Source organism: Anguilla rostrata, chromosome 11, assembly GCF_018555375.3.
Source record: "Anguilla rostrata isolate EN2019 chromosome 11, ASM1855537v3, whole genome shotgun sequence".
Lineage (NCBI taxonomy): Eukaryota > Metazoa > Chordata > Actinopteri > Anguilliformes > Anguillidae > Anguilla > Anguilla rostrata.
The window spans coordinates 32,387,596-32,412,985 of record NC_057943.1 but is presented as its reverse complement, the minus strand read 5'-3'; the positions used below and the strand labels follow the sequence as shown (position 1 = coordinate 32,412,985).

The window sequence follows — 25,390 nt, the reverse complement described above, 5'->3', positions numbered from 1 at the left end:
CTTTTTGCCCAGTTGCTTAAAAACTGACTGCAAACTAAAAGAAAGCCTAGGTCTCAGTCAAAAATGAACAGGATACCCCCCTGAGCACTGACAGGATATGCACCTAGCGCCATTGCAGGGATCTTGTCTTCACGCAGTGTGCAGTTAGAGAGCTAAACTGTGGACAGAAGGACTGGAGTTAATGCTGTTGAAGCAGGGGTTACCAAATTCGGCCCCCTGAGTATGCAGGTTTTCCTTCCAACCGCAGTCGCAATTCCAGAATTTTAACAAGCCGTTATTTAAATTTTTAATTAGGTGCTTTTCGTGTTTAGAGGGATTACTTACCCTCTTAAGCCACATTATGTCAGAAATAGCAATGCATTGACATAACGAATAGAATTCCCATGCCCATATTGTGCTTATTGTGTTATACTGCAAACAATTGCATAAAAAGAGTAAAGTAAAACCTCAAATTAAAGAAGAAGGTGAATCAATAGGCTCCTAATTGGTGGGAGTGTGGACACCTGGCCACTGCATTGTGTTAATACATTTAAGGAAACAATTACGAAAGAAATTAAACACGTGTTCAACAACCTAATTAGGAGCCTATTTTACCTTTGTGTTTCATTTGATCAAAAATGTTAGCTATTTTTATGTCACTGTTTGCAATGTAGCACAATAAGCACATTATAGCCCATGTCAACATGATAATTTTATTCTTTGTTCTTTTATTCTTTGTGGAATGCAAAGCTATTTCAGACATAATATGGCTTAAGAGGGTAAATAATCCCTTTAAACATGAAAAGCTAATTAAGAAAAATTAGCAGCTTGTTAAAATGATGGTATTGTGATTGTGGTCGGAACAAAAACCAGCATACACAGGGGGGCCCCAGGACCGAGTTTGAGAACCACTGTGCTGAAGGGCATCAAAGGAATTTCAATGCTGCCCCCCAGTGGACACTGCTGGTAACACCAGACCCAAAGAAGGTCAGGCAGATTCATCAACAGATTCATCAATCTTCCCCCTACTCGCATCACTATCCATTAGCGCTGTCATCCAGATCCGCCCATTGAAAAGGGTTAGAATAACAAGAATGACATCATCAATCACGGCCTTTAGGGGATGCTATCAATACAGGAACCGGATTTGGTCATTCCTCCCTGAATCGAGCTGTTGGGCTCCTTAGCAAGGCCGTTTAATCAATGACGTGGACGGACCAGGAAACCGCAAACTGAAAGCTCCAGGGGGTTCCCTGCTAAATGAAATAAATGTTTCCAATTTTTAAAAATATCCTGCTTGTGTTTCCATATCTCATTTCGTGACATTTTTAAATTAAATATGCCTTATCTGGTTTATGCAGCATATATAATTATTGAATATAAATATATGTTAAGTAGGTACATGTTTATGTGATTCCATAATACAATGACATCACAATCACATGACATACACTCCAGTGAGCTGCACAAGTTTGGATGAAGGTGTTCATCTTAAAACTTAACTAAGCTAAAGAGGGGTTATTTAAGGGAAGGCATCTCAAACTACAGCCCTAGTGGGGCACAGCATCTGCTGATGGCTGTGGTTTTCTCTCAATCAGTAGTCAATTATGGCCTTGAGAACCAGGTGTGTGGATTCTTTATCCAGCCGATCTTAAAAAGTGGATTTAAGGGAAGCACCATACAGTCAGTGGCACAGCATCTGCTGTGTCTGGTTGTTCTAGATCGTTTTAGGCGGAAAGTTGGGGGACTTTATCAGCCGCTAAAAGGCTGAATTTAAGTGCTGAACACAACCAAAACACAGCGTGCTGCTGCCCTAGAACTGTGTTTGTAACGCAGTCTGATAAAACACAACATTTTACCTAACACAGGAAACAAACAGACAAACAAAAATTCAAAATGGAATCTATAAAATAATTGTACAAATAAAACAATCGCAAAAAATAACTTGATGGATTTTCCAGAGGAAGAGAAGCAAGGCGACTCAGTGAGCTTTTTACAGCGGTTTAGCCAGTGGCTTGTTTATTTTTTTTATTTTTTACATTCTGAAATTTAAAAAACGATAAAGAAACGAACAGAGAAAAAACATCCGTAAGAAGGAGCATGACAGATCGCGAGAGGGGCCGCTTCTAATTCAAACGGTAGCGGCTTCATTTGGCAGGAACTGGGCTGTGCCGTAAGGGGACACCCAGACCTTCGGGTTCAGCGCACAGCATTCAATCTTATTAAAGATCGGAGAGAATGGCCACACTTCTTCCTGCTATAAATAGCCCGAGCGTTACACTCCCGACATAACAGTGAAGCATGCTGGGAATTCTCCGGGAGCTGCAGGGCTTGCGTGCTGGATGTGGAAACAGGAACCGCTGCTCTCCCGCTCCACCTCTCGCCAGCTTTGCCGCAACAGCATCAGAAGAGTGGTCCCTTGATGATGTGCGATCCAATTTGCATTCAACATTTAAATATTCATTACATTTTTCTGTTATTTCTATATATATTCTATCTTTTTTATTTTATAATGTTCAAGTGGTTTAGCATTTAAGCTGCCAGTCGTACACTGCTGTGCTGAGAAATGAAAAAACATTTTGTCTCTCTTGGTCTCTCCCGGTACAACGCTCTTCCTACTGACATTATGGTACAAGGCAGACATGATTGCTATAATAATAATAATAATAATAAGAAGAAGAAAAGAAGTAGAAGAAGGAAAAATATTGTTACTGCTAATTTAGGCTTTAGCCTTCACACTTGTGACTGGACAAACAGTCTGTGGGCAGCTTCGAAATAAAACATGTGCGCACTAAGGAAATCTAGAACAATGATATTGTGGTGCATTGTGTAGAAGTCACAGCCCTGGTGAAAACAGACTGGCCTCCTACCAAGGACATGTGGCATACTGTACAGGCCAAAAGTATAAACATTATTTTCTATTTCTACAATTTCTTCCTACAATAACACAAAAAATGAGTTTTAGTTAAAAAAATAATGGTCTTTTCCTGTTAAAATTTGTGCCTATCTGCTGGACTCTTCTGAGTGAGCATTGAACACTACACCTGGAAATCTTAAACTTCTTTGCAATGTCTTGCTTGGAATAACCTTCTTGCCACAATATGCTTATTTTGCTCCACACATCTTAAGCCTAACTCTGTCTTCTTTGCTATATTTCTTGCAACTTTAGTGCCTATTTTATTTACAGTACATGCCAATGGTATTAGGCTATGAATATTTTCCCCAGAAATAGCCTTCAGGCCTCTTTCTTGGGAAAAACAAAAAAAACCAACGTCCTCCAGTGCCTGCAGAGGACAATGGGGGTGTGATCTATTCACTTACAGAATGACCCTGCTGAAAATGAGCTTGAGTTCATCTTATGAAAATATTGGCAAGGATCTAAGCACAGGCAGTTTTTGACAGCCTCAGCTAAGGGTGCTGCTGAGCAAACAGTGATCATTCTGAAGGATGGAGCCAACCGCGCGGGATCCAAGCATGTCTGCAGAAGCCGGTTTGTTTGATCTTCATGCCCCCTCTCAGCCGTGCATTGCCCTTGGAAGATCCAGAGGACCGGTGCGCACAGACCTGCAACACTGGGGGGAAAATCAATGTCTTTTTAAGAGGTCGCCAGTACTAGTCTCCCCTCACCCGCAATTATTATTTCATGATTCACGTTATACCCAGAGGCTCCAGAAAGGAATTCTACTGCTATTACTTACGCTAATAGTCCCTAGCTGCCAGAGTATGCGTGCATTAATATTTTAAATATTGCGGGGATTAATTCTTTTTAACAGACGGGGCTGATTTTAACAGTTTTTGCAGGATGGAATTGGAGTAGGACTGCTGGGTCGTTCATCCTGTTAAGACACTGTTCTAGTGCATGGATGGGCCTCACAGTCTGGTATCTGTTAAGGAGCTGTTCTAGTGCATGGATGGGCCCCACAGTCTGGTATCTGTTAAGGCGCTGTTCCAGTGTGTGGACGGGCCCCACAGTCTGGTATCTGTTAAGGTGCTGTTCCAGTGTGTGGATGGGCCATATGGTCTGGTATCTGTTAAGGCACTGCTCCAGTGTGTGGACGGACCCCACGGTCTGGTATCTATTAAGGCACTGCTCCAGTGTGTGGATGGGCCATATGGTCTGGTATCTATTAAAGCACTGTTCCAGTGTGCGGATGGGCCCCACGGTCTGGTATCTGTGAAGGCACTGTTCCAGTGTGTGGATGGGCCATACGCTCTGGTATCTGTGAAGGCACTGTTCCAGTGTGTGGATGGGCCATATGGTCTGGTATCTATTAAAGCACTGTTCCAGTGTGTGGATGGGCCATACGCTCTGGTATCTGTGAAGGCACTGTTCCAGTGTGTGGATGAGCCATATAGTCTGGTATCTGTGAAGGCACTGTTCCAGTATGTGGATGGGCCCCACGGTCTGGAACGCTGACTGTGGCCGGCAGCCCTGCGGGGCCACACCAGAGGGAGGGATTCAGCCAGCTGGGGAGATGATTTGTCATCACGCGTCAGAGACTCCCATCTGTCGGTCGGGTTCCCATAAGTCCTCCTGTTCAGCTGAGTACGACGTGTCTTTCTCCGACTCCGACTTTTCTCTGTCTGCGCAGACTCCTTCTATGTGATAAAAAGCAGTGGCTGACATTGTATGCTATGGAGGACGGCGCATGCTCTGCAGCATGAGCAGGACTGGGGAGAAAAGGAGAGGAAAAGTGGTTCCCCCACGAGACAGCAACATGTCAAAATGGCCGTCAAGCCGGACCCCAGTGGTGAGGTCTCGACAGCCATTTTCTTGAAGTGATGAGAATTTTTCTTTTTTAAACAGGAATGAGAAATGCTCCACTTATTTATCACATTGACCAAAGTTTTTTTATGTAGGAGAGGAGCAGATGTATCATACTGTACAGGCCAAAAGTATAAGGCCGCCTGTATAAGTCTAAACATGTTTTTCAATTTCTACAATTTCTACCTACAATAACACAAAAAGATTGGGTTTACTTAAAAAATAATAGCCTTCTCTTGTTAACATTACTTCTCATCAGCAGAAGAGGAGCAGATGTATCATTTTAATTAATGTGTCATCTTAGTCAGTTTTCGCAAAATTTACATTACGGTTATGCTGCCTGGCACTCAGAATACTCAAAGACTAAATAAAACATGATTATTTCCCCATAAGGATTAGAGGTAAACTTCAAACTTGTATTTCATTTATTCATACTTATATTTCATTTATTTACTATTATTGTATTAATAATTTGTACAGAACAAAAAAATCATTTTTCTGATGCATCTGAAAGGGGCAAATGATAACAAAAATATTTTATAATTTCAGACATATTTACATGTAGAATACACACTAATATGTGGTACCAGGAAGTTGTGAGTTGTTGACAGTTTATAATAATGGGCTATAGCTTCCCTTCCAAAAGAGAAAATTCAAAAAGGATAATCCATTATAACCCACCGAACACAAAATGATAATCCATTATAACACAAAAGAACTAAAGTGATGCCAAAATCTTTAACTGTCTCGCAGTTATGTTGTCATGACACACAGTAAAGAAGGAAAACAACATAAAAAAGATTTAATATACAGCATTGTGCAATCTACAGCATACACAAATACACAAAATAAAAAGGAAAATAAAAAATAATAGATATTATTATAGACTAAACAGGTGGTCAGTTCTGTACTGTTAACACTGACAGCTCTGTCTCCCTGCAGCTGACAGTGAAACATTCCAATTGGACGCATCCTCTGAAAATTAATTTTGGGGTGTGGCCAAGCACTAGCACAGACTCAATGGATGTTCAGAAACACCTGAAAACCCCTGTTACCCATCAAGAAGCTCCTGCAGTAAAGAAAGTGGTGGACGGAAGGGACACCGGAGCAGACCATCTGGGTCGTCTAAAAATATACTGGAAAAACAGACAGTGATATTGTCCCTGTGATTCCCTTTAAAATGGTACATTCCTGCCAATGAAGTCCCAGAATGTGGACAGGGAGGCGGGGCCTAATGCGTCGACACGAAGACGGTGTGGAAGCTTTGGATGACAGCCGGGCCGTTCTGGAACACGAGGCTGGCTTGCAGGACCTTGGTGCCCACCTCCTTGGGCGTGATGGTGACTGTTTCCTCCATGGTCTTCCCAGACTGCAGGAGATAGGCCCTGGGGGGGGGAGGGGGGAACCGTCAAAAAGAGGCAGAGTTCAGCTGATGCAGAGGAGGGTGGCTGAACATAGAGGTGAGGGTTTGACCAATCAGCTCCTTTCCTGCACAACTGAGCAGCCAATCCCCAGACCTTATCATTGCTCAGGTCTCAGGCGAGCTCAGAGCAAACCTGCCTTCACAGGAAAGTGTCACAGGTGCCGCTCACCACATACTTTCAAAATGCAAATTTTGAAGACGTCGAACTGCTACTGTCGACGCATGCAGCCGCACAGAACTGTGTGGTAATTACCAGCACAAATGTGTGCCTCAGGCTCTCTGTCTCTAACATTGGGAAACTCATTTATAATGTTGGCAGCACAGCCGTGCATGAGACAATCTAGGGGAAGAAATTCAATCTGGTGTAAGTTTGCTTGTAATGGTCAGATTGAATGAGACAGAAATGGTATTTCACCTCCAGAAAGGAAAACTGACACCAGTATTGGGGTTTTATAAACTCATCACTGTACATACAACTTGGTGACAGCTTTATTTAGCGAAATATAGAATGTAAATAAAAAATAATATATATATATATCATTGTTGCCTTCAGAAAACCTTGCATCTTCAAAAAGCCAAAGTCTGAGGAGCAACTGTTGTATTATTACATTACAAGAGACTTATTTACTGAGGATCTGCAGGGCTTTTATAAACGCCAATGAGACAAATAGCGTTTTTCCATACACTGTAGTGGAGCACCACAGGTTTGAGCTGGTAAAATGAATGAAAAATGGCATTCCTAAAATGTGCGTGTTTGGGTTAACGCATACGTACTTTAGGGCGTACTGATGTTAGACTGTAAAAATGTGGGAGGAGAGAATGGAAATGTATGCGTATGACCTGCTACAGCTGATTTATCATGGCTGGCGGCCATTACAGCATAGGGGATCTGGGACAAGCAGGTGCTAACTTTCCAGCACAAGATGGACATGGCAGTGGGACGGTTTGAAGTGTAGAGGGAGAGGAGGAGAATGGGGCTCCTGAGAAAGCGAAAGCGGGATGGAAGACAGAAGCATGCAGAAGTGATTCGCGATTTTTTTCTCACGAGCCTCGTTTGAGGTTTTCACCTTAGTTTCTTCCCGCACCAAAATAAATCAAATTTAAGGGGACAGTTCACACAAAGTGCATAATTCTGTAATAGCTGTCTTTAGGCAGTGCTTTTCATAAACTGGCTTATCTGCTTCTGCTGCTGTTCTGCAGCTAGTAACGGATTTCAGGGTCCAATTTCACTATTAGCTGCAGCACAGTAGTAGTAGTAGAAGGGCCAGTTTGTAGAAACTACCACCGATAGACAGCTATTACAAAATTATGCACTTTGGGTTAACCTATCCCTTTTGTTAATGATTTTATTATATGCCATATTTTCTTTGGTACGTTGCCTTATGCCTTGCCAATGTTTTTTTAAGTCAGTTGTAGATCTTTTCACTTCACTGACAGTGTTTATTTTAGTGGCGATTTCCTCCCATACAGCTTCTCTTCTCGCTGGAACCAGGCACATCTTAAATACCGGCAGTGCATTTAAATTTACTCACTGCGGCTGTGCTCATTCACATAAGCAGTCTTAGTAAATACTCCATGCAATGTGGCGACACAGAATTTTGCGGCCCTGTCTGTAATGTGTGGCATGCTTAGTAAATATGGCCCTTGAATGTTGTAATCACACAGGACATTCATTATGGAACATTCCATTGATGACGAAAGCCTTCAATTCAAGAAAAAAACATAGACATGCAAGGTTTCCATTTTTTTTTTTTTTTTTTTACAATGCTGACAATATGACCATGTGAGATTTTTTACATCATAATAAGATGTTAATAATTTTTTGTGTACAGCACTTACTTTGATTGTACTTTCCCCTCGATGAGACCGAAGCCTTCAACAGTCAGCGTGGCGCTGCTCAAGGGTGTGCGGAACGGGTTGGTGAAGGAAACGTGGACCCTGTGATCTTTGTTCTGTATCAGGTAGTCGCCGTCCGCAACCTAGATGACACAAGCTCGTCATTCTCTCGAAAAATGTTTTAAGACCTCAGAGAACATCTGTCAGCGTCCGTGATATTTAAACTAGACTTCTGCGGGATTAATTCGAAATTATTTGCGTTGTAAAACAAGAGCAGGCTGAGGCCCTGATTAAACAAAACCACAGTGTGCTCCATATGCTGAATTTTCAGGGAGCTCCTTGAACGAAAGTGACATTTGCTTGGATTTGTTACACATGAAGGATAAATCCCCCGGCTTTTCTTTTCATTTTTGATTGGGGGGTGGGGGGGGGGGTGGGGGTGGGTCAGGGTTTGTAAACTAAAGCTGACAAATTATTTTAAAAAATAATTTTAAAATTATTTTTTAAAATATTATAAGGTTTCAAAATTCAGATGAATGCAAATAAATTAACTTTAAAAAGCTGTAATGAAAGTGTTTTCCTTTTTGAAACATAAATACAGGTACAGAACGTAAAGAAGACAGATGTATGCATAATTTATGCATTACTGCTTTGTAGCATTTTTACTAATATCAACAATGCCAAATTTAGGATCTTTAATTGATGCTGACCTATGTTACATTTTCGTTCATTTTCCACTGAGCCTCTCGGCATAAAAACCGGAACTCGAACAGAACATTTTCCTTGACGAGGAGCGTCTTAGCTAAACCAAGCTTGATATACGACGGCTTCTATTTATTATAATGAAGTTAGTTAGCATTTTCAAAAGCAGAATGAAATGTTAATGGACCGTATGCGCCATGACCCCCGTGGAAATACATGCCACACCGTGACATAGACAAAACACAGAATCCACAGGCTCTGTTTTGGTACCATTAATACCGTTTACCACTGTAGCAAGCAGCCTCATGATCGTAATAGAACAACATTACTGGTCCCCAGGGGGGGAAGTCCACTGCGTTGTTTAAACGGTCTTAATGTGGGGACCGTGACCTTTGACCCCAGCACTGACCCGGATTGAGATCTCAGGGCTGGTAACGTTGAGCTCCTCTGAGACCAGCGCTCGTTCGGACGTCCTCACGTCCTTTATGACCACCGCCAGGTTCACGAGGGCGCCTGCCCCCAGGGTCAGCTCGAACTGTGAGCACGGGATGAGGTGGCGTACCGTCAAAACTGCACACGGAACAGAAAAAAAAAGATCACCTCAAAGATGACAAATTTCTGATTTCAATTTGTTCAAGAAATCCAAGTGGGCTTATAGCGGTAAATGTATAAATGTGCCAGAAGATTTCAACTAGAAGGACAAAATTGCTTTCAAAAGACCCAAGAGGCTGCAAGAGGCCTTCAAGTGAACCTTGGCCTTCCTAGACTGAGATGGTCTGAAATCTGTGGAATGAGGGGTTTGTGGATTTAGTCTAACTCAGGTGCAGAAATAACCAGAGTTTCAAAAAAAAAAAAATTTTCTTCAATGTGCCTATTCTAGAGTGCATGCACCTATGTGTAAGAGTTTGTGTGCTTTGGTCCCTGCATCCACTTGTGTGTATGTGGGTTCATGTATGCTTGTGCATTTGTGAGTGCATGCATGAGTGAAATTGTGCATTCATACTTGTGCAAATGCCTGTGTGCGTGCATAAACACACAGGTATGTGCATGCATATGTTTGCATGCAGGTGTGTGTAAGCGTTGCATGCATGTGTATACGTGTGTGCATGGGCATGTGTGTGTTTTAGCACATGAAAGTATGTGCATGTGCGTATGTTTGCACCTGTGTGCATGCGTGCATGTGTGTGCATGTGTAACTATGTGCGCATGTAAGTATGTGTGCATGCGTGTGACCATGGGTGCATGCCTAAGTACAGTATGGGTGTGTGTGTGCATGTGCAGGGTATACGTGTGCATGTATAAGTATGTGCATGAGTGTGTGCATGTGTGATTGTGCTTGTGTGTACTGTGTGTGGACGTGTAAATATGTGGGTGTATGTGCATGTGAGTGCATGCATAAGTACCTGCTTGTGTGTTTGTGTGTGTGAGTGCATGTGCACGTGTGTGTGTGTGTGTGTGCATGTATATGCATGTGTAAGCATGTGTGTGTGCATTTGTGAGTATGCCTTTGTGAGTGTGTATGCATGCATGTGTGCATATGTATGCATATACGTGTGTATGCATGTGTAAGCATGCGCATGTGCTCATATGTGAGTATGCCTGCGTGCGCGTGTATGCACGTGTATGTGTGTGTGTGCATATGTAAGCATCTACATGTGTAAGTGTGCCCGCGCGTGCATGCTAACGTACCTCCCCGTGGTGCGATCTGCAGATGGGTGTGTAGTTCCCAGAAGGTCTTCAGGGGACCACCGCAGTACTCCTTGGCCTGGGCATTGGCACGCTCTTTCAGGACCCTGGGCCGGCCCTCTTTGTTGGTGATGGTGACGGAGAAGGATCCGTCCTTGCCGGCCGCGGGCACTTGCTCAATGGACAGGGAGACGTCCAAACTCTGCTTACATCCTTCAGAGACAAAGGGGTGTGTCAAACAGCCCACAAACAACCCACATGCTTCAGCTCTGCATGAGAAAAATAAGCCTTTGCTTCATAAATAACATAAACGGTTTTCTACCTTTCATTTTCACACCCAACATCCTTCAGTCCCTGCCTTTCATAATGTTCTCTGAATGGTGGAAACAGTGAGACTTGCTTAAATTGTCTCTTCAGCACTTTCACCTAGCCCTGACACCTAGCTATGTGCAAATTATTTTTCTTTTGTTCTTCTTATTCAGAACCTGCAGTTCTCAATATTGTGCTGTGTGTCTTTAAGTGCTGTACAGTGCTGTACATATTCACAATTAAGAATATTGAGACTTGAGGATGTTGCTAATATGTACAGCACTCAAAAACACACTGCACAATATTGAGAATTGACGACATTGAGAATATGTTACCTGTAGGCTAAATATTCTCAGTGTTCTCCATTCTCAATATTGTGCTGTGTGTGAGTTTATCACTCACTAGGGGACTATTGTTATTGAATATAACTCAGTTTAATGTTCAGTCGGGTAGGTGACAAGTTTGTGATTCTTCCACTTGCTGTCTCTATTCGTACTAGACTCTCACCCTCCAGGGTAATATAATCCCTGATCCCTATAATCACTGATCTTTGCACTTTTGTTCAAACTGTCACACAAAAAGTCACTCTGGATACGGGCATCTACTAAATGCCAGTAAAGTCAATATTTAAAGTTAAAGGAAAAACCATTTGTCCTCAGACTGAATAAAGCGAAAGCAGAACAGTGCTAAGACTATTGCTAAGATAGAATAAGCACAAAAATCCTTACTTTGGCTGCATTTTGAATGCTGTTTAGTTCCTGAAAAAGAGGGCAAACAATGAGAAAAAACTTAATTATTTCAGTTGTTTGTTATGCTAAAGTATAACATTTCTGATGTCTGAGTGTGTGTGAGCAAAGTTAACTTTGTAACAAGGCTTTCATAAATTGTTCACAGATTTTTACTGAATTACATATGACGCACTGAAGTTTTTTCTATGCAATATTTTGTTTAACAACAATGAAATTCAAAATGTATTATTTTAAGGTGACTATGCTGTTTGCACAAGTATACAGCCCCTGTGATCTGGAAGCGCAAAGTTTACACAGATGAAAAAACTGTAATAAAGGCACAATTGGCCTATATCTGGGTAACAGTAAAGTAACTGTGACAGTTCTGTACAAAGACAGAATCCAATTCAATGACACGCAGATTAGGCTACCTGGGGCAAAATTAACTGGTCATTGCTGTAAATGAGCATATGTGCTGCGTCAACCTACCCTGTATAAATAAAGGTTAAAAAAATAGATAACTTTCATGGGGTTTGAATACTTTTTTCAAGGTACTGCATATAACAAAAAATATTTCCTAACAGGACCACATTTCACATTTAATGAATTTTCACGAGGCGTCCGTAAAGCTTGTGACACCTTTGTGACCAGAGCGCTAGCGGTTCGGGGAGCATCCACAAACTGCCGCAGCGTTTACGCACGGCTGACAGAGAAGCATGGCCCGTGGGAAAGCTAATGAAGCCGTGCCGGAAAAAAAGTGCTTTGTCACAATGGCGGCTGACATTTATCACGACCCCTGCTTTTACACCGTCCGCTTCGTGTGAACCTGTGGAGCCATCACTGTAATAAAGGTAAGCGGAAAAAGCAGAGGGAGGGGGGAAAAAACTGAAATTGACCATCTTCTAACAGCTCTGTCCTGAAATGCTGGGTGGAGCATGCTGTTCTTTTCTTCCAGTCTGTCTGATACTTCTGCTTTGGAGAAATAGGTTGTGATGCTGCAAAGCTGGAATCACTTTAAGTAGTTGTTCAAGTGCAGTGTTCTTCTTCATAAGATTCATTTGAGTTGTGCATTATATTAGTTTTTTGCATACATTTGCTCCCCGATATGTGTTTGCACATGTACATCATACAAACAGAGAGACAGAGCGGATGTCAGTGGCTCTGAAGTTGCATCTCTCTGGTCCAATCGCATGTATATATACACAGTGGGGTCCAGAAGGCTGATGCCTCCACCAAGAACTGACTGTTTTCATTATTTATGAAGGGCTGATACAATTATGATACTGTGCTTATAAATCTTATTCAAGAAGACATTATTTTTCAATAATAATAAGTCAATAAAAATGTGTTGGTATTTATTGATGGAGAAAAGTTGTTAGTACGTAGTGTGCCGACCTTTCACTTAAATTACCACCCTCACTCTGCACTTACTGCAAGTGAATTGTTTGATTACAAATCTAAAAGTGTGGAGTACAGTGCCAAATAAAAAAAAAAGTCTTTCTCCCTAACATGCAAAAAATTGTATATACAATTAAAAATATTTACAAAAATAATGTGTTTATTATATCTGCGTGGATGTACTATAATAAGTGACTCCAGCTATGGGACAGTGGACACATCTTAACATGGCGGCTCCTCCTCACCGTGCGGATACTTGTAGGCGTAGGTGATGTCCTGCGGCTTGTTTGCGCCGATGCTCTTGGTGCAGACCCTGGAGCCCACGTGCTCCGTGTCCAGGCTCTGGTCGAGCACGCGCCCGTTCGCCACGACGACCCTCAGCACGTCGGCGTTGACCTCCGCGTAGACGAAGCGGGTGTCGAAGGCCAGGTCCACCTGCCGTTTCCGGACGGCGGCCACGGGGCAAGGCCCGCAGCAGTAGATTCCTGTGGGGGACGGGCGCTACCGTTAGTGCGTTTTAGGCGTTTCACGTGCGTTTTCACAAAAAACAGTTAAGCCTGATTAGAGGTAAGAGGTATACACAGGCCTGTCCTGTCACTGATACCCTGCAGCACATCAAAGCATGCACGGCTAACTGGCTCTTCTTGTCACACTGCAGTTTACCAGCAGAGCTGCGCAGTCACTGGGCCTGGGGACCGCAGGTCTTGCAGAGCCAGCGCAGAAAAGTGGCTGCATCCGCCCTGATGCGTTTTTATTTCAAGTCTGAACCTGACTCTGAGTATTTTAATGTAGAGACTGAATCTAACTTTGCCTATTCTTCTCTGAGGTCTGAATTAATCTTTGCCTAATCTCTGCCTGAATCTATTATCTATTATCCATCAGTCAATTTTCTATTCTCTATTATGAATCTTCTGGGGAGGGAAGAGGTCTTAAGAACTAGCATTTCTCTACATTCAACACAATGTGTTTGTTGAATGCAGTATATTGCATGTTGTACTAATGCTATTATGATGCCCAGTGAAAAATAAACAAATAAGAATCTATCAGTGTATCATTATGGAATGTCCATAAGTATGATTCTAACTTTGCACATGCATGTTTTAAGTCTGATCTTACTCTGTGCATTCTTATTTCCAGGCTGAATCTAATTGCACATTCTCATTTGAAATCTGAATGTACATTTTTGCATTCTCAAGTTTGAATCTAAAAGTGCGTTCTTATTTTAAGTCTGAATGACGCTTAGTCAGACCTGCACTCTTCTCCTGTGGGGTGGGATCCAGAACTTGCCACCCGCTGAACTGAGTGCCTAAGTCCGGGCGGGTCATCCAGCACTCCACCCACACATGGAAATTCCTGAGGAACAGGGCAATAACTGTGTATGTGAAGGGAGATTCACTATCCCAATGGGGTCCATTCAACACAAGTTATGCCAGTCATGCATATTTTAACCAAACAAAACCAAAATGGCCAGTGTGCAAAAATGGTTTGTATCCCCAATGTCTGTATTTTTTTCCCCTGTTGGGAATGGCCAATGACGTCAGCAGCAGAGGTGGGTAACCCGGCTTCAAAGAGTAAAAAGACTGACCATGTATTTGCTACCTTCTCCAACATGCACTAAACCAGCTGATTACAATAATTAGGTCTCCTATCATGCTGAAGAGTTATGCTAATTAGAGTCAGCTGGTTTAGTGCATGGTGGTGGAGCAAATACATGGTCAGTCTTTTTACTCTTTGAAGCCGGGTTACCCACCTCTGGTCAGCAGGCCAGCCCTGCCACTGGGGAGTGTGCACTGTAAATCTGGGAGAGCACACACCAGCACACTGTGGGTGACTGCAGACCATTTCCACTTTGTAGTACACCTTTAACACATTTGCTTTTTAGAATGTTTTTATAGTCATAGTAACAGTACTGTAGTGTAACGATACTATTGATAGTAGTGAAATTGTATTCATTGATTTTTTTAAAATCATTGTTTTGATCAGCCAGCTACTTTGCACAGTTCCTGGTTAGGAATATGCCTACAGCTCTTTCTCTATAATGTTATTGTAGTCAAGTATTTCTGATGGCAGCACAGGTGTTCTTCCCCGTTTTGCGGGTGCAGCCACTGTGTCTGTTGATTCTTTTGTGTTCCTGCCACTTAAGTGCTTAATTTAAGTCAATGACTGGCTAAAGAGATTTCACACCTCGTTTCCAAAGTTTAAAATGGCTGCCGATTGAAAAGAAATCCCTGGCCTTGCGAGTCACTCTGTATTAGGGCGTCTGCCAAGTTCGATAAATGTAGTGTCGTGGTGCCTGTGGGACAGACCATATGCTGTCTTTGGAGAGGTTGAGCTTCTCCCCCGTGTCCGTGTAGAACTCTTCGATGATGAGGTTGCCGTTGGTGTCGTGGGCGGAGTTGAAGTTGGTCACCACTCGGGTAGGGACTCCCAGGATCCTCATGACTAGAGGGGGAAACGAGCTTTTTAAAAAATGATAATGGTGCATATAACCCTCCAAGTGTGACAAGAATTTTGGCAAACAGTAATCCAGAAATGACACCCCTAAGAAATGAGCTACGTAGTCTGACCCAGAATTGCACACATTTACTACAGTAGGATTCCACAAAACTCCCTACAGTCTTTTAATGAGATGTTTTTGTTGGGATTCCCCCATCTTTACTCTGTTTGTTTATTATTAAGAAAATATATATTATTATTAAATACATACTTGTGCTGGCATACATATGCAAATTAAAATCATTGGGCTCTACTCAATATAGACATTTATATTTTGGCCTTTAGTTCCTGCTATTTTCCAGAGCCACTTACATTCATACTGCTGGATATTTGCTAAAGCAATGGAGACTAAGCATCTTCGCTCAACTGTACAATGGGTAGCTGCGATTCAAATCTGCAAACTCAGATTTGCAAGCCCAGTGCCCTAACCCTTATGTTCCATTGCTACCCCAATGACTACTGCTTTGTAGTCGACATAGCTCAGGAGGTAAGACCGATTGTCTGGCAGTCGGAGGGTTGCTGGTTCAAACCCCACCCTGGGCGTGTCAAAGTGTCCTAGAGCAAGACACCTAATCCCTAACTGCTCTGACGAATGAAAGGCATCAATTGTAAAGCGCTTTGGATAAAAGCACTATATAAATGCAGTCCATTTACCATTTGTAGAGGGGTCCCTGTCCTACAGAGAAGGGTTGAAAGAGATAAAATAAAATGAGAACAAACTTAAAGGAGGGAGGAATACAACTAAAATATGAAGATGAGAATAGAAAAACACAAACAGACAAGGGTGAGGGTAAAAAGGAACAAAAGAAAATAAAAGAAACAAAAAAAAAACTATAAAGTCACAACCTGGGGCAGTTATCTTATCATTAAGGCAAGGTAACCAACGGTGCATTATGAATGGGAGGAGTTCCTCTTCCTTGTGTGATCTTATCAACCTCCTCATGATAGGAACCATGAAGACAATAGTTACAGGCTGGCTAGACTGGTTCCTGCATGATCTCTAAACACCAGAGATGCCCAAGACTGTTCATAATACCATAGATACCACAGCACTTCACTTCTACCACATATTCTCCATTTATTGAAGAGATATTCAGCACATTGTTTATAAGCTGGGGCTCCTGCCACTGGTCCAGGGGGGAACCAGTTTTCAATTGCCTTAATCCAATGCTTTTAATGTCTCCAATAGAAATGGGTTTCTTTTTAACTTACCTTAAAGGAATAAAGAGCAGATATTCATGTTACAAAGAATGAATGTTCCATATTCATTTAAAAACCCGACCATAACAGTTCCCTAAACAGTCTTAATTTCCTTTTGAAAGAGGTTACTTTTAGACCTACAGGCTTGAAGTGTGGTTTAGGTCCTAATTGCTAGAAGCGGGGTTTAAGTCCTTACTGCTGAAAGTGTGGTTTAAGTCGTAATTGTTAAAAATGTGGACGCCTGGTCAACAAAACTAGTCCATTAGTGGGAAAACAAAGAGAAGAGTTAAAACACAAAGCAAATGGTGATGAGCTAAAACTAAATTGTTTTAAAATCAATTTCTGAACTTAACTGACTAAATATTAACTAGAATGAAAACCAGATTCCTTGGGGGAAGCCTCAGGATTGAGGTTTGGAAACCCTGTCGTTAGCAATAGATACTTCATCTCTTCCATTGCTGAAGCTAGCATTTTGATTAGCAGTCTCCTTATGAATATTAATGAAGTAGACGTGACCAAAACAGAATACCAATAGCTGGCAAACTGTACCATTGTCTGCACTAGAACCTACCCTTACCAATTGGAACCTCTTAAGACACACAAGCATGAAATTCAGTGCCAAGGTTTCTTGGGTTCCAGTAACTTTGTAAATTGTCTGATGAACGTTTGAAGCTGGTGGAATTTCCTGGTCAACAATGAAAGGATGGTATTTTCAGAGTAAAGTCTTAATTCCCATACATCTTTCATTTGTAATTTTCCTTTTACCCACACTGCTTTATCATTATGTCATCAACAGGTGCATGTACAGGGGTCATTACCCAAACTTTCCAGTAATGCCTGCATGTCCACAGTCGTGGATTAATGACTGGACTGGAATGTAAACAGTCTGACATGATCTGGTCACCTGGCACATGTTTGAATTGTTGTTTGCAGAGAGTGGAGTCATTCTTGTCATTCTACGTCTGCCCTGAAAGGTGAGGAATCTGGGGAATGGCTGTAAGACTTCTCCTGAGAGAGGTTCTGTACCGCTCCTCCTGAGAGAGGTTCTGTACCGCTCCTCCTGAGAGAGGTTCTGTACCACTCCTCCTGAGAGTGATTCTGTACCGCTTCTCCTGAGACTGATTCTGTACCGCTCCTCCTGAGACAGGTTCTATACCAGCTTCTCCTGAGAGTGATTCTGTACCGCTTCTCCTGAGAGAGGTTCTGTACCGCTCCTCCTGAGAGAGGTTCTGTACCACTCCTCCTGAGAGTGATTCTGTACCGCTCCTCCTGAGAGAGGTTCTGTACCGGCTCCTCCTTAGAGAGGTTCTATACCGCTCCTCCTGAGAGGGTTCTGTACCGGCTCCTCCTTAGCGAGGTTCTATACCGCTCCTCCTGAGAGGGTTCTGTACCGGCTCCTCCTTAGCGAGGTTCTATACCGCTCCTCCTGAGAGGGTTCTGTACCGGCTCCTCCTTAGAGAGGTTCTATATCTGTTTCTCCTGAAAGAGGTTCTATACCTGCTCCTCCTCAGAAAGGTTCCATACCTGTTCCTCTCGAGGCAGGTTCTGTGCCTGCTCTTCTTGAGAGTTTCCAAACGTGCACCTCCTGAGGGATGCTCCGCACCTTCTCCTCCTAAATTTCTATACCTGCTCCTCCTGAGAGAGCTTCCATACCTGTGCACATGACAGCAGCGAAGACCCAGCACTGGCCGAACTGCACCGGTCTGAACCTGGACCCGGCCCAGCGCTTCAGGATATCTGCACTTCCGGTCCACTCCGACGGGGGAACCCCGTCTGCGTAGTTCATCGACCAGTTCCCTCTCAGGACACCCTGGTCATCCTCGCAGTTGATCTGGTGCAAAGTGTTAAAAAAATTTTTTTTTAAAAACACACTGTGAAACCCTGAAAAATTATGAAAAACAGATAAATCTTGATAATGTTAAAACACTGCAAAATTCAAAAAAGCACCAAGATAACTTGGGAAAACACTGAAAAATACTTAAAAACACTGAAAAGAACACGAGGATCAAACGCAACTCACCATCGCACATACCACCCTGCTCAGGTACACCGGGTCCGAACGAGAAACGTAGTCCCTCTGCCGGTCTCGACAGTGGTACGGGCTCACCTGCAGAATGTCCAGGCAGATCTCCAGGATCCCCCTCTCATACTACAGCAAGCGAAGGGGAGGAAAGGGTTTCCCCGTTTAATCCACTTTCAACCCTATCTGTGCTCAGTTAGCAACCAACCAATTAAATACGGCCTAACACTGCGCCCACACCGAAGGCATTTCTCCATTATCAGGACAATTCAGGTCCCGGTACTATTTAATAATTCTGTAATTGGATTCCAAATGGAAGAAACGCTTCTTGATAAATTGGTCGTAATTTTGTTTTTTCATTTCATGTACAAAAACAAAAAATCAAATGAACTTCTTAAAAAATTTTCATTTTTAGCCTCAAAATAAAAAATGTTCAAATATGCTGATTTTTTTAATGTTCTTTTTTTATTATCTGTTTTAACCTTGCTTGCTGTACATCTGCACTAGTCTGGAGGTGGTTATAGGTTTGGGTGTGCATGTTGTTGGACGACGTTTGGTTCAAATAGCCTATTCGCTGTCCCTGTCCCACTATACCTGAAGACCAATGAAATGAAGGGAAATGGGATTTTAATAGAAAAAAAAATTAATTCGCCAAAAAACACTGGTTTTAGAGAGTGCTTTTTAGCAAAGGCATGTTTATTTTAAACAAAGAATCACACTGAGTGACAGAAAAGACAGATCCATTTTGACATTATGGACACACATTTAATAGTAGCCTTTAAAGAACAGCAACAATTCTAGGATATAGGATCTTTAGGATCAATTCTAGGTCAATGCCCAAAACGGAAATAGATTTGATTCATTTGAATTCTTTTTGCAGATGATACTCCTGACTTACTTGACCAAAGGCCCAGGGTCTTGAGATCACATTGTGAGGAGTTCCCATGTACAATAAACCAAAGTCATTTTTCACGTACTCCATTCTCTGGTCCTCAAAGGGGATGTGCACTGCATCCACTGGAATACACAACACAACACCTTTTAAGGAACACCACAGCTAACATAGAAGAACTAGCCACAATGTCATCATTGCTACACAGCCCATCCAAAGGGCTGCAAGGCATGATGAGAGGCCCCGCCCCCGCAAAGCCCTACCAGGAAATCCAAAGAACATTGTTTAATAATGGTACTGTATTCTGATCTGAGAGCATCAGTGCATGTAAATGGCAACATCTCCAATCTATTTGCTTTGGAGAGAGTCACCAGACAAGATTGTTATTAATCCCCTCTGTTATTTGACATATGTACATAACCGTTGGCTCAGTTGATAAGAGATGAGGTAAAATTCAAAGGAGTAAAAGTTGGTGAGGAGGAACATAAGGTCCTGCTCTATTTGAATGATGTCCTTCCTTATTTAACTAAATCTATCAATCTAATGTCTTATGAGCAAAATTAACATGCTTGGGTATTACTCTACTCTACTCTATATTACACAATTAATGCAGAGAATATTGAGGCTCTGAATATTGGTACGGATATATCCAAACAAACAGAAGTCCCATTTTACTGGCTTACTGTCAGTATGAAATATTTGGGCAACATTATGCCAGCATCACTGTACCAACTGTATGGAGCTAACTACCCTAGGATCGTTAATAGAATCAGAGAGGATTGTATCAATGTTATCCCCAAGCCCTAGTTTTGGGGACACTAAAAAATTTGCTGCAAAAAATTCCCCCAGAACATTCCAAGCTAATGTTCTAACCTAACGAGAATATTAGGGGAATGCTCTTCAAATTTAAAATTGTTAGCTGGGTCGGTCCCTGAAGGGCTGCAGCATCAGCTGCAGGCTAAAATTCCAGCCAGATCACTGGTCAAATAATCGTTGAACCAGACCGGCCACCTTCCTGCACAAGAGTAAGAGTGGAGCAAGAGGGAAGCCGCATAGATTTTAGGAGAGCTGGAAACACTATGGCAGAAAGCTGTGTGGTTTTAGGAGCGCTCGAAAGGGAAGCACTCAAGCCATGCAGGGCGAGATGTCATTGGCTGCTGCTGCTCCTCTGGCAGATCAAGCAACTGTGATCTACCTGCTGCACTTGAAGCGAAGGCCCTGCTTGTTACGATAATGCAGCCTTTTATCAGTGGGATGGGCTTATGAATAAGACCTGCATTCCAAACTAGGACAAAAAGAATAAATGGGTTAATGGGTAATAAAACCTGGTTATGAAATAAGTGCACATCCCATAGGGAGTCTGGCACTCAACCCCTATACAACACCCAAACAACCCCCGCATGAGACCGAGGGTTTGATTCCCTGCCATAGTTTTCTGCACTATGATGTCATCTGTAACTATAACAACCTTTGTTTTTCTTCGTGGACTGGTTGCTCAAATAAATAAATGAACCTGCTGGACCGCTGCCCCTCCCAGTCTGTTTGAGGGAGGGGGTTGGAGGCGGTCATGTGACTTACGCTGGCACCACGGGTTGCAGAGGAGGATGAAGCTCGCGATGGCGTAGCTCTGCTGCCAGTTGGGAGACAGCAGGCGCAGCTGCAGGCTGTAGATCCCCACGGGGGCCTCGGGGGGAGTCCGGATGTGAACCGTCACCGACAGGGGGTGCACCTCCCCCAGCTGGACCTGGGCCCCCCACTCACGGCAGGACGAGCCTTTCGAGAGAGTGGCAGGGAACTCCATAAACAGGTCACCTGTGTGGGACAGGGAGGAGAGACAGATGGGTCAGTTTGGGCAGCGACAGGAGGAGGCTCTGTGAACCCAGTACTTGGTGCGATAATGTCAATCACTGTCACATGAAAGAATCAGAACTTGTTCCTCTCAACAAAAGAGTGATATCACCATAGTACATCAGCAAATAACTGGCAGTACGTGACGGCTCCACCCCATCATGCAGTCAAAATCAATTTATCTCCATGGGGAAAGGCTCGGATTGGTTAAAATCGGAGAATGTCAAGTGACGCACCGATGAGGGCTTTGAAGAGAAGGGTGTCCGTGCGAGGGTTGAACCTCCTCTGTTTGAAGAGCAGGGTGAGCTTGAAGGGCTGGCCCCGCCTCACCACCAGCTCCCTGGAGGACAGGCCCTGGGTGTGGTGGGCCTCCAGGTTCTCCCACAGCTCCAGGTTAACATGCCTGAGCCTCAGGCCTGGAAGGACAGCACATGCAAGAAACATGCAACCACAGTCAGCCTGCAACCACAGTGAACCACAGAGTGTAAAGCAGAGGCGCAGCTGGGGACGTGCGTCACGCCTAAACGCTGAGAATATTCTCCGGAAATTCGCTGGAAAATTGAGCCATTGCAAAATTGAGCCAAAGACTGGATTTACATTACAATACTGGAATTTAGTAGAGCGACCTACAGACCAGCCTACACAACTTTTATATAGCATCCATGCTTCCACTGAAGCAATGCAGGTTAAGTACCTTGCTCAAGGGTACAACAGCAGTGTCCTATCCGGGAATTGAACCTGTGATCTTTAGGTTACAAGACCAGTTCCTTACCCATTATACTACACTGCCACCGATGACAGAAAAAGAGATACAAAAGGAAAAAGTACATGACTACCAAAAAAAAGAAAGTATGTGTGGTCCCTGTAAGACAGCAGAGGCAGAAAGAGATGCACTGCCTCCTATACTGGGAAATTATTCAAATGAAAAAACATAATTTTAACAAATAATGCTGAATTATAAAGGAGTTAAGTTCCTTGGCAAATTAAATTAAAAAAATATATTTTTAGCGGGAAGAATCAACTAAGATACATTTGATTCACACAAAAACTACGACTACTATTCTTCTTTTCCTCATTATTGTTATTATTATTATTATCATTATTATGATTAATGTAATAGTATGCTTATCAATCATTGCTTAATTTGTTATGTACATTCATAAACATTATTGTTATTGTAATGATAACTATAGACATATTTACTTTTGTATGTTTTACTGTTTGTTTCAGTATGCTTTGCCAATATTTTCTAAGCCGTTCCTTCCCATAGGGCATTTTGACTGCATTTGAGAAACTGTGTCCATCACAACACTAATAACATTCATCTGTCTCTTTCAGGAAGCTAGGAAGTGACAAGTGGAAAGACATGCCTGCCATTTCCCAGCGTCCCTCAGTAACCTTACCCCTCAGGTTTTTCATGCGTCTCCTTTTTTTTACAGAGCTCCCCTCAAAAATCAGATAATTCAGTCAGGAAAAAAAACAGAACAAAAATTGAGAAAAATCTAATCAATAATAAGATTCACTCTTAGAGATCTTCTGTGACACATACAGCACACGCAGGACTGCACGTTCGCATGAGGGAAATCCGGTATCTTAGCATAACTGGAATTACTCCCCAGTCCCCTCACAGCCTAGCACTTTGGAGCTGGTCTGAGAGAGCTGGGTATGACAGGAATGCTGTAGGAGACATTGGAACAGTGCCCTTAGTGTCAGTCCAGCGGCTGCTAGATAAGCCAGGTATGTATTACTATTATTATTATCAGCCAGATAGGTGGAAACATGTTGCACAACCTTTATATTGTGACATTATGGATTGGAAAGTTTTTTGGAAAAAAGTGCTGAAAAAACTGATCTTTTATCAGGACCAATGTCACCTTATTGTAAGTAAATAATGTCAGCAAAGAAACACACCTGACCAGTCACAATTGTCCTGGTAGTCTGGGGTGACAGAAGTATTATTTTGACAAATATATATATTTTTTTCTATTCAGTGAAATAACTTTTTCAATGATGCTATAACGATATATTATAGTAACTTGTTACAGTAACTTAAGTTACAATAATAATTCTTAATAACAACTTAATATAAACACCATAGCTTTTACCTTGCGTGATGTCTACAAACATTATTTTCATACAAGAATTGTCATACAAAATCTTTTCTGATAAGCGAGATCAAAATCTGCATTGTGCAGACCGATCTGATGAAGCTCATTTAAAGAAATGGAAACATGACTGTTCTGCATTAAAGGTCAAGAAAGAGCACAGCTTGATAAGGACCCGAATAGTTTGATAAGGATCATTTTCTGAAAACGGCAAAACCTCACCTTCCCTTTGCCTGCTTGCCTCTTGGTCCGCAGAGAACATCTCTGTGACAACGTGCCACACGCAGCTCTTTACAAGCATTTAAACTCTGCCGGCTGGCTCCACCCACCCCCGTGACATCACCCTCACACCCTTATGTACACTCCTATGAGATATTTGCACTGCTGCCTAACATGCTGTTGTATGTACCTGCAGGCAAAGTACAAAACACTGTACTGCAGCTGTGGATTGTTCAACAACCATGTTTACATAGACTGAACATGACTGGGGAATTCACACAAATGTGCGGACATTAACACTGGTTTGAGGTCTGTCCCTGTCACAGTTGCAAATGCCATGTAGCCCTGCAATACAACGATACGTTTAAAACAGTATAAATACGCAGGAATATTAACGATATTTGTGAACATCCTGCAGAGTTCGGGGTGCGGAAGAACCGGCTGCATACCCAGCGCCGGTCCCGGACGACGGACGAGATTAGCGGCGAGGCGCGGAGTGTGGTCACCGCCTGAACCGGGGACAGAGCGCCACAACGCAGGCGTTTCTCTCCAACAGCTCGGCGGTGGCCAGGGGGAAGGCGTTGGTCCGCATGACTAACGGTATTTTGATAAGCAGCTATGCGTGGAATGAGGTTTACTGTGGCATGTTCACAATGGGGCTCATACCACGAAAGAGCGTCGTTTTCAACCCCGTACGAGAGGAAGTCCGTTTGGGCTAGGAGCCAGGCCAGCCCTCATCGCACGCCCTCTCTTCTTGACAAAATGAGGGTATTTTGGACCCTGCGCCCTGCCCAGTTTAACATTCTAGTGACTGCGCAACTGGGTGTGTCGTCCAGGTAACGTGCCATTCTAGTACACTGATGTGCCCACAGCCCGTTGTCAAGGTTGGACCTGTGGTCAGCAGCCTTGCAAGGCGACACAAGTGAGCCAGTACATGTAGCAGCGATACACGCCCAAACGGTAACACCCCCACAGCCATGTTTCACAGATGAGGATGGAGGCTTTGGATCTTGAGCAGTTCCTTTCGGCCACCACACTGTGCTCTTGCCATCACTCTGATACAAGTGAATCTTGGTCTCATCTGTCCACAGCACCTTTTACCAGAACTCTGCGGGCTCTTTTAGGTACTTCTTAGCAAACAGTAACCAGTTTGTGGCCATCCTATGTTAGCAGTTAACTAGTGGTTTGTTGCATTTTGCAGTGTAGTTCTATTTGTTAAGTCTTCAGCAGGCAGTAGTCACTGACACACCCAAATCCTCCCTTCTGAAGAATGTTTCTGATCTGTCAGACAGGTGTTTTTTTTTATTATGGAGAGGATTGTTCAGCAATAAACTGTAGAGCTCTTCCTTAGCCTACAAGGCCCGTTCTAATTTAGAGCTCACCAGTGCTCGTTCTTCTTAACGATGTTCCAAAAGGTTGATTTTGGTACGCCTAGGGTTTGGCCTATGTCTCTGACTGTTTTTTCATATTTCTCAGCCTCATAATGGCCTCCTTGGCTTTCATTAGCACAACTCTTATGCTGAAAACACCAGTAAACTCCAAAAACAATCAAAGCCTAAAATGAAGACTAGATACTGAACGTTCTCTTACACTTGCACTAAAGAAGCAATCAAACACAACTGACTAATCAGAAACACCTGTGAAGCCATTTGTCCAAAACATTATGGCGCACTGAAATCGAGGGACTGAGTATAAAGAGTGCTGTCATTTCTACACGGTTCCTCTTTGGCTATTTTATTGGCAGTGTTGAACTTGATGACCATTTCATTCTCCTCCGTTGAGCG

General features: G+C 42.8%; 1 protein-coding gene across 2 annotated transcripts; it reads right to left on the bottom strand.

Annotated features, from left to right (window-relative positions):
• Positions 1 to 5,146: 5,146 nt before the first annotated feature.
• LOC135234628 (protein-glutamine gamma-glutamyltransferase 5-like) lies at positions 5,147 to 23,674 on the bottom strand. Of its 2 annotated transcripts, none has more exons than XM_064299432.1 (14): positions 23,610 to 23,674; positions 21,519 to 21,698; positions 21,013 to 21,246; positions 19,441 to 19,559; positions 18,543 to 18,671; positions 18,176 to 18,353; positions 15,133 to 15,268; positions 14,076 to 14,179; positions 13,072 to 13,311; positions 11,429 to 11,458; positions 10,395 to 10,604; positions 9,115 to 9,275; positions 8,007 to 8,146; positions 5,147 to 6,129 (listed from the first exon to the last, which is right to left on the bottom strand). In XM_064299432.1, exons 1-14 carry the CDS (start codon positions 23,647 to 23,649, stop codon positions 5,976 to 5,978), a joined length of 2,055 nt encoding a protein of 684 aa, XP_064155502.1. In that variant the 5' UTR covers positions 23,650 to 23,674; the 3' UTR covers positions 5,147 to 5,975. The 2 variants fall into 2 exon arrangements, with proteins under 2 accessions (XP_064155502.1, XP_064155503.1); XM_064299433.1 differs by lacking the exon at positions 23,610 to 23,674 and adding an exon at positions 22,686 to 22,833.
• Between the last annotated feature and the right edge of the window lie 1,716 nt (positions 23,675 to 25,390).

Bases quoted from the DNA above. Each gene is read 5' to 3' on its own strand.
- LOC135234628 (XM_064299432.1), bottom strand. From the start codon at position 23,649: ATGTTCTCTGCGGACCAAGAGGCAAGCAGGCAAAGGGAAG. The intron at 15,269-18,175 runs GTATGGAAGCTC...TTCCCCCTCTAG, and splicing joins CGCTGCTGTCATGTGCACAG to TCATGAGGATCCTGGGAGTC. The intron at 13,312-14,075 runs GTCTGACTAAGC...CGTCCCCCACAG, and splicing joins CCCACAGGAGAAGAGTGCAG to GAATCTACTGCTGCGGGCCT.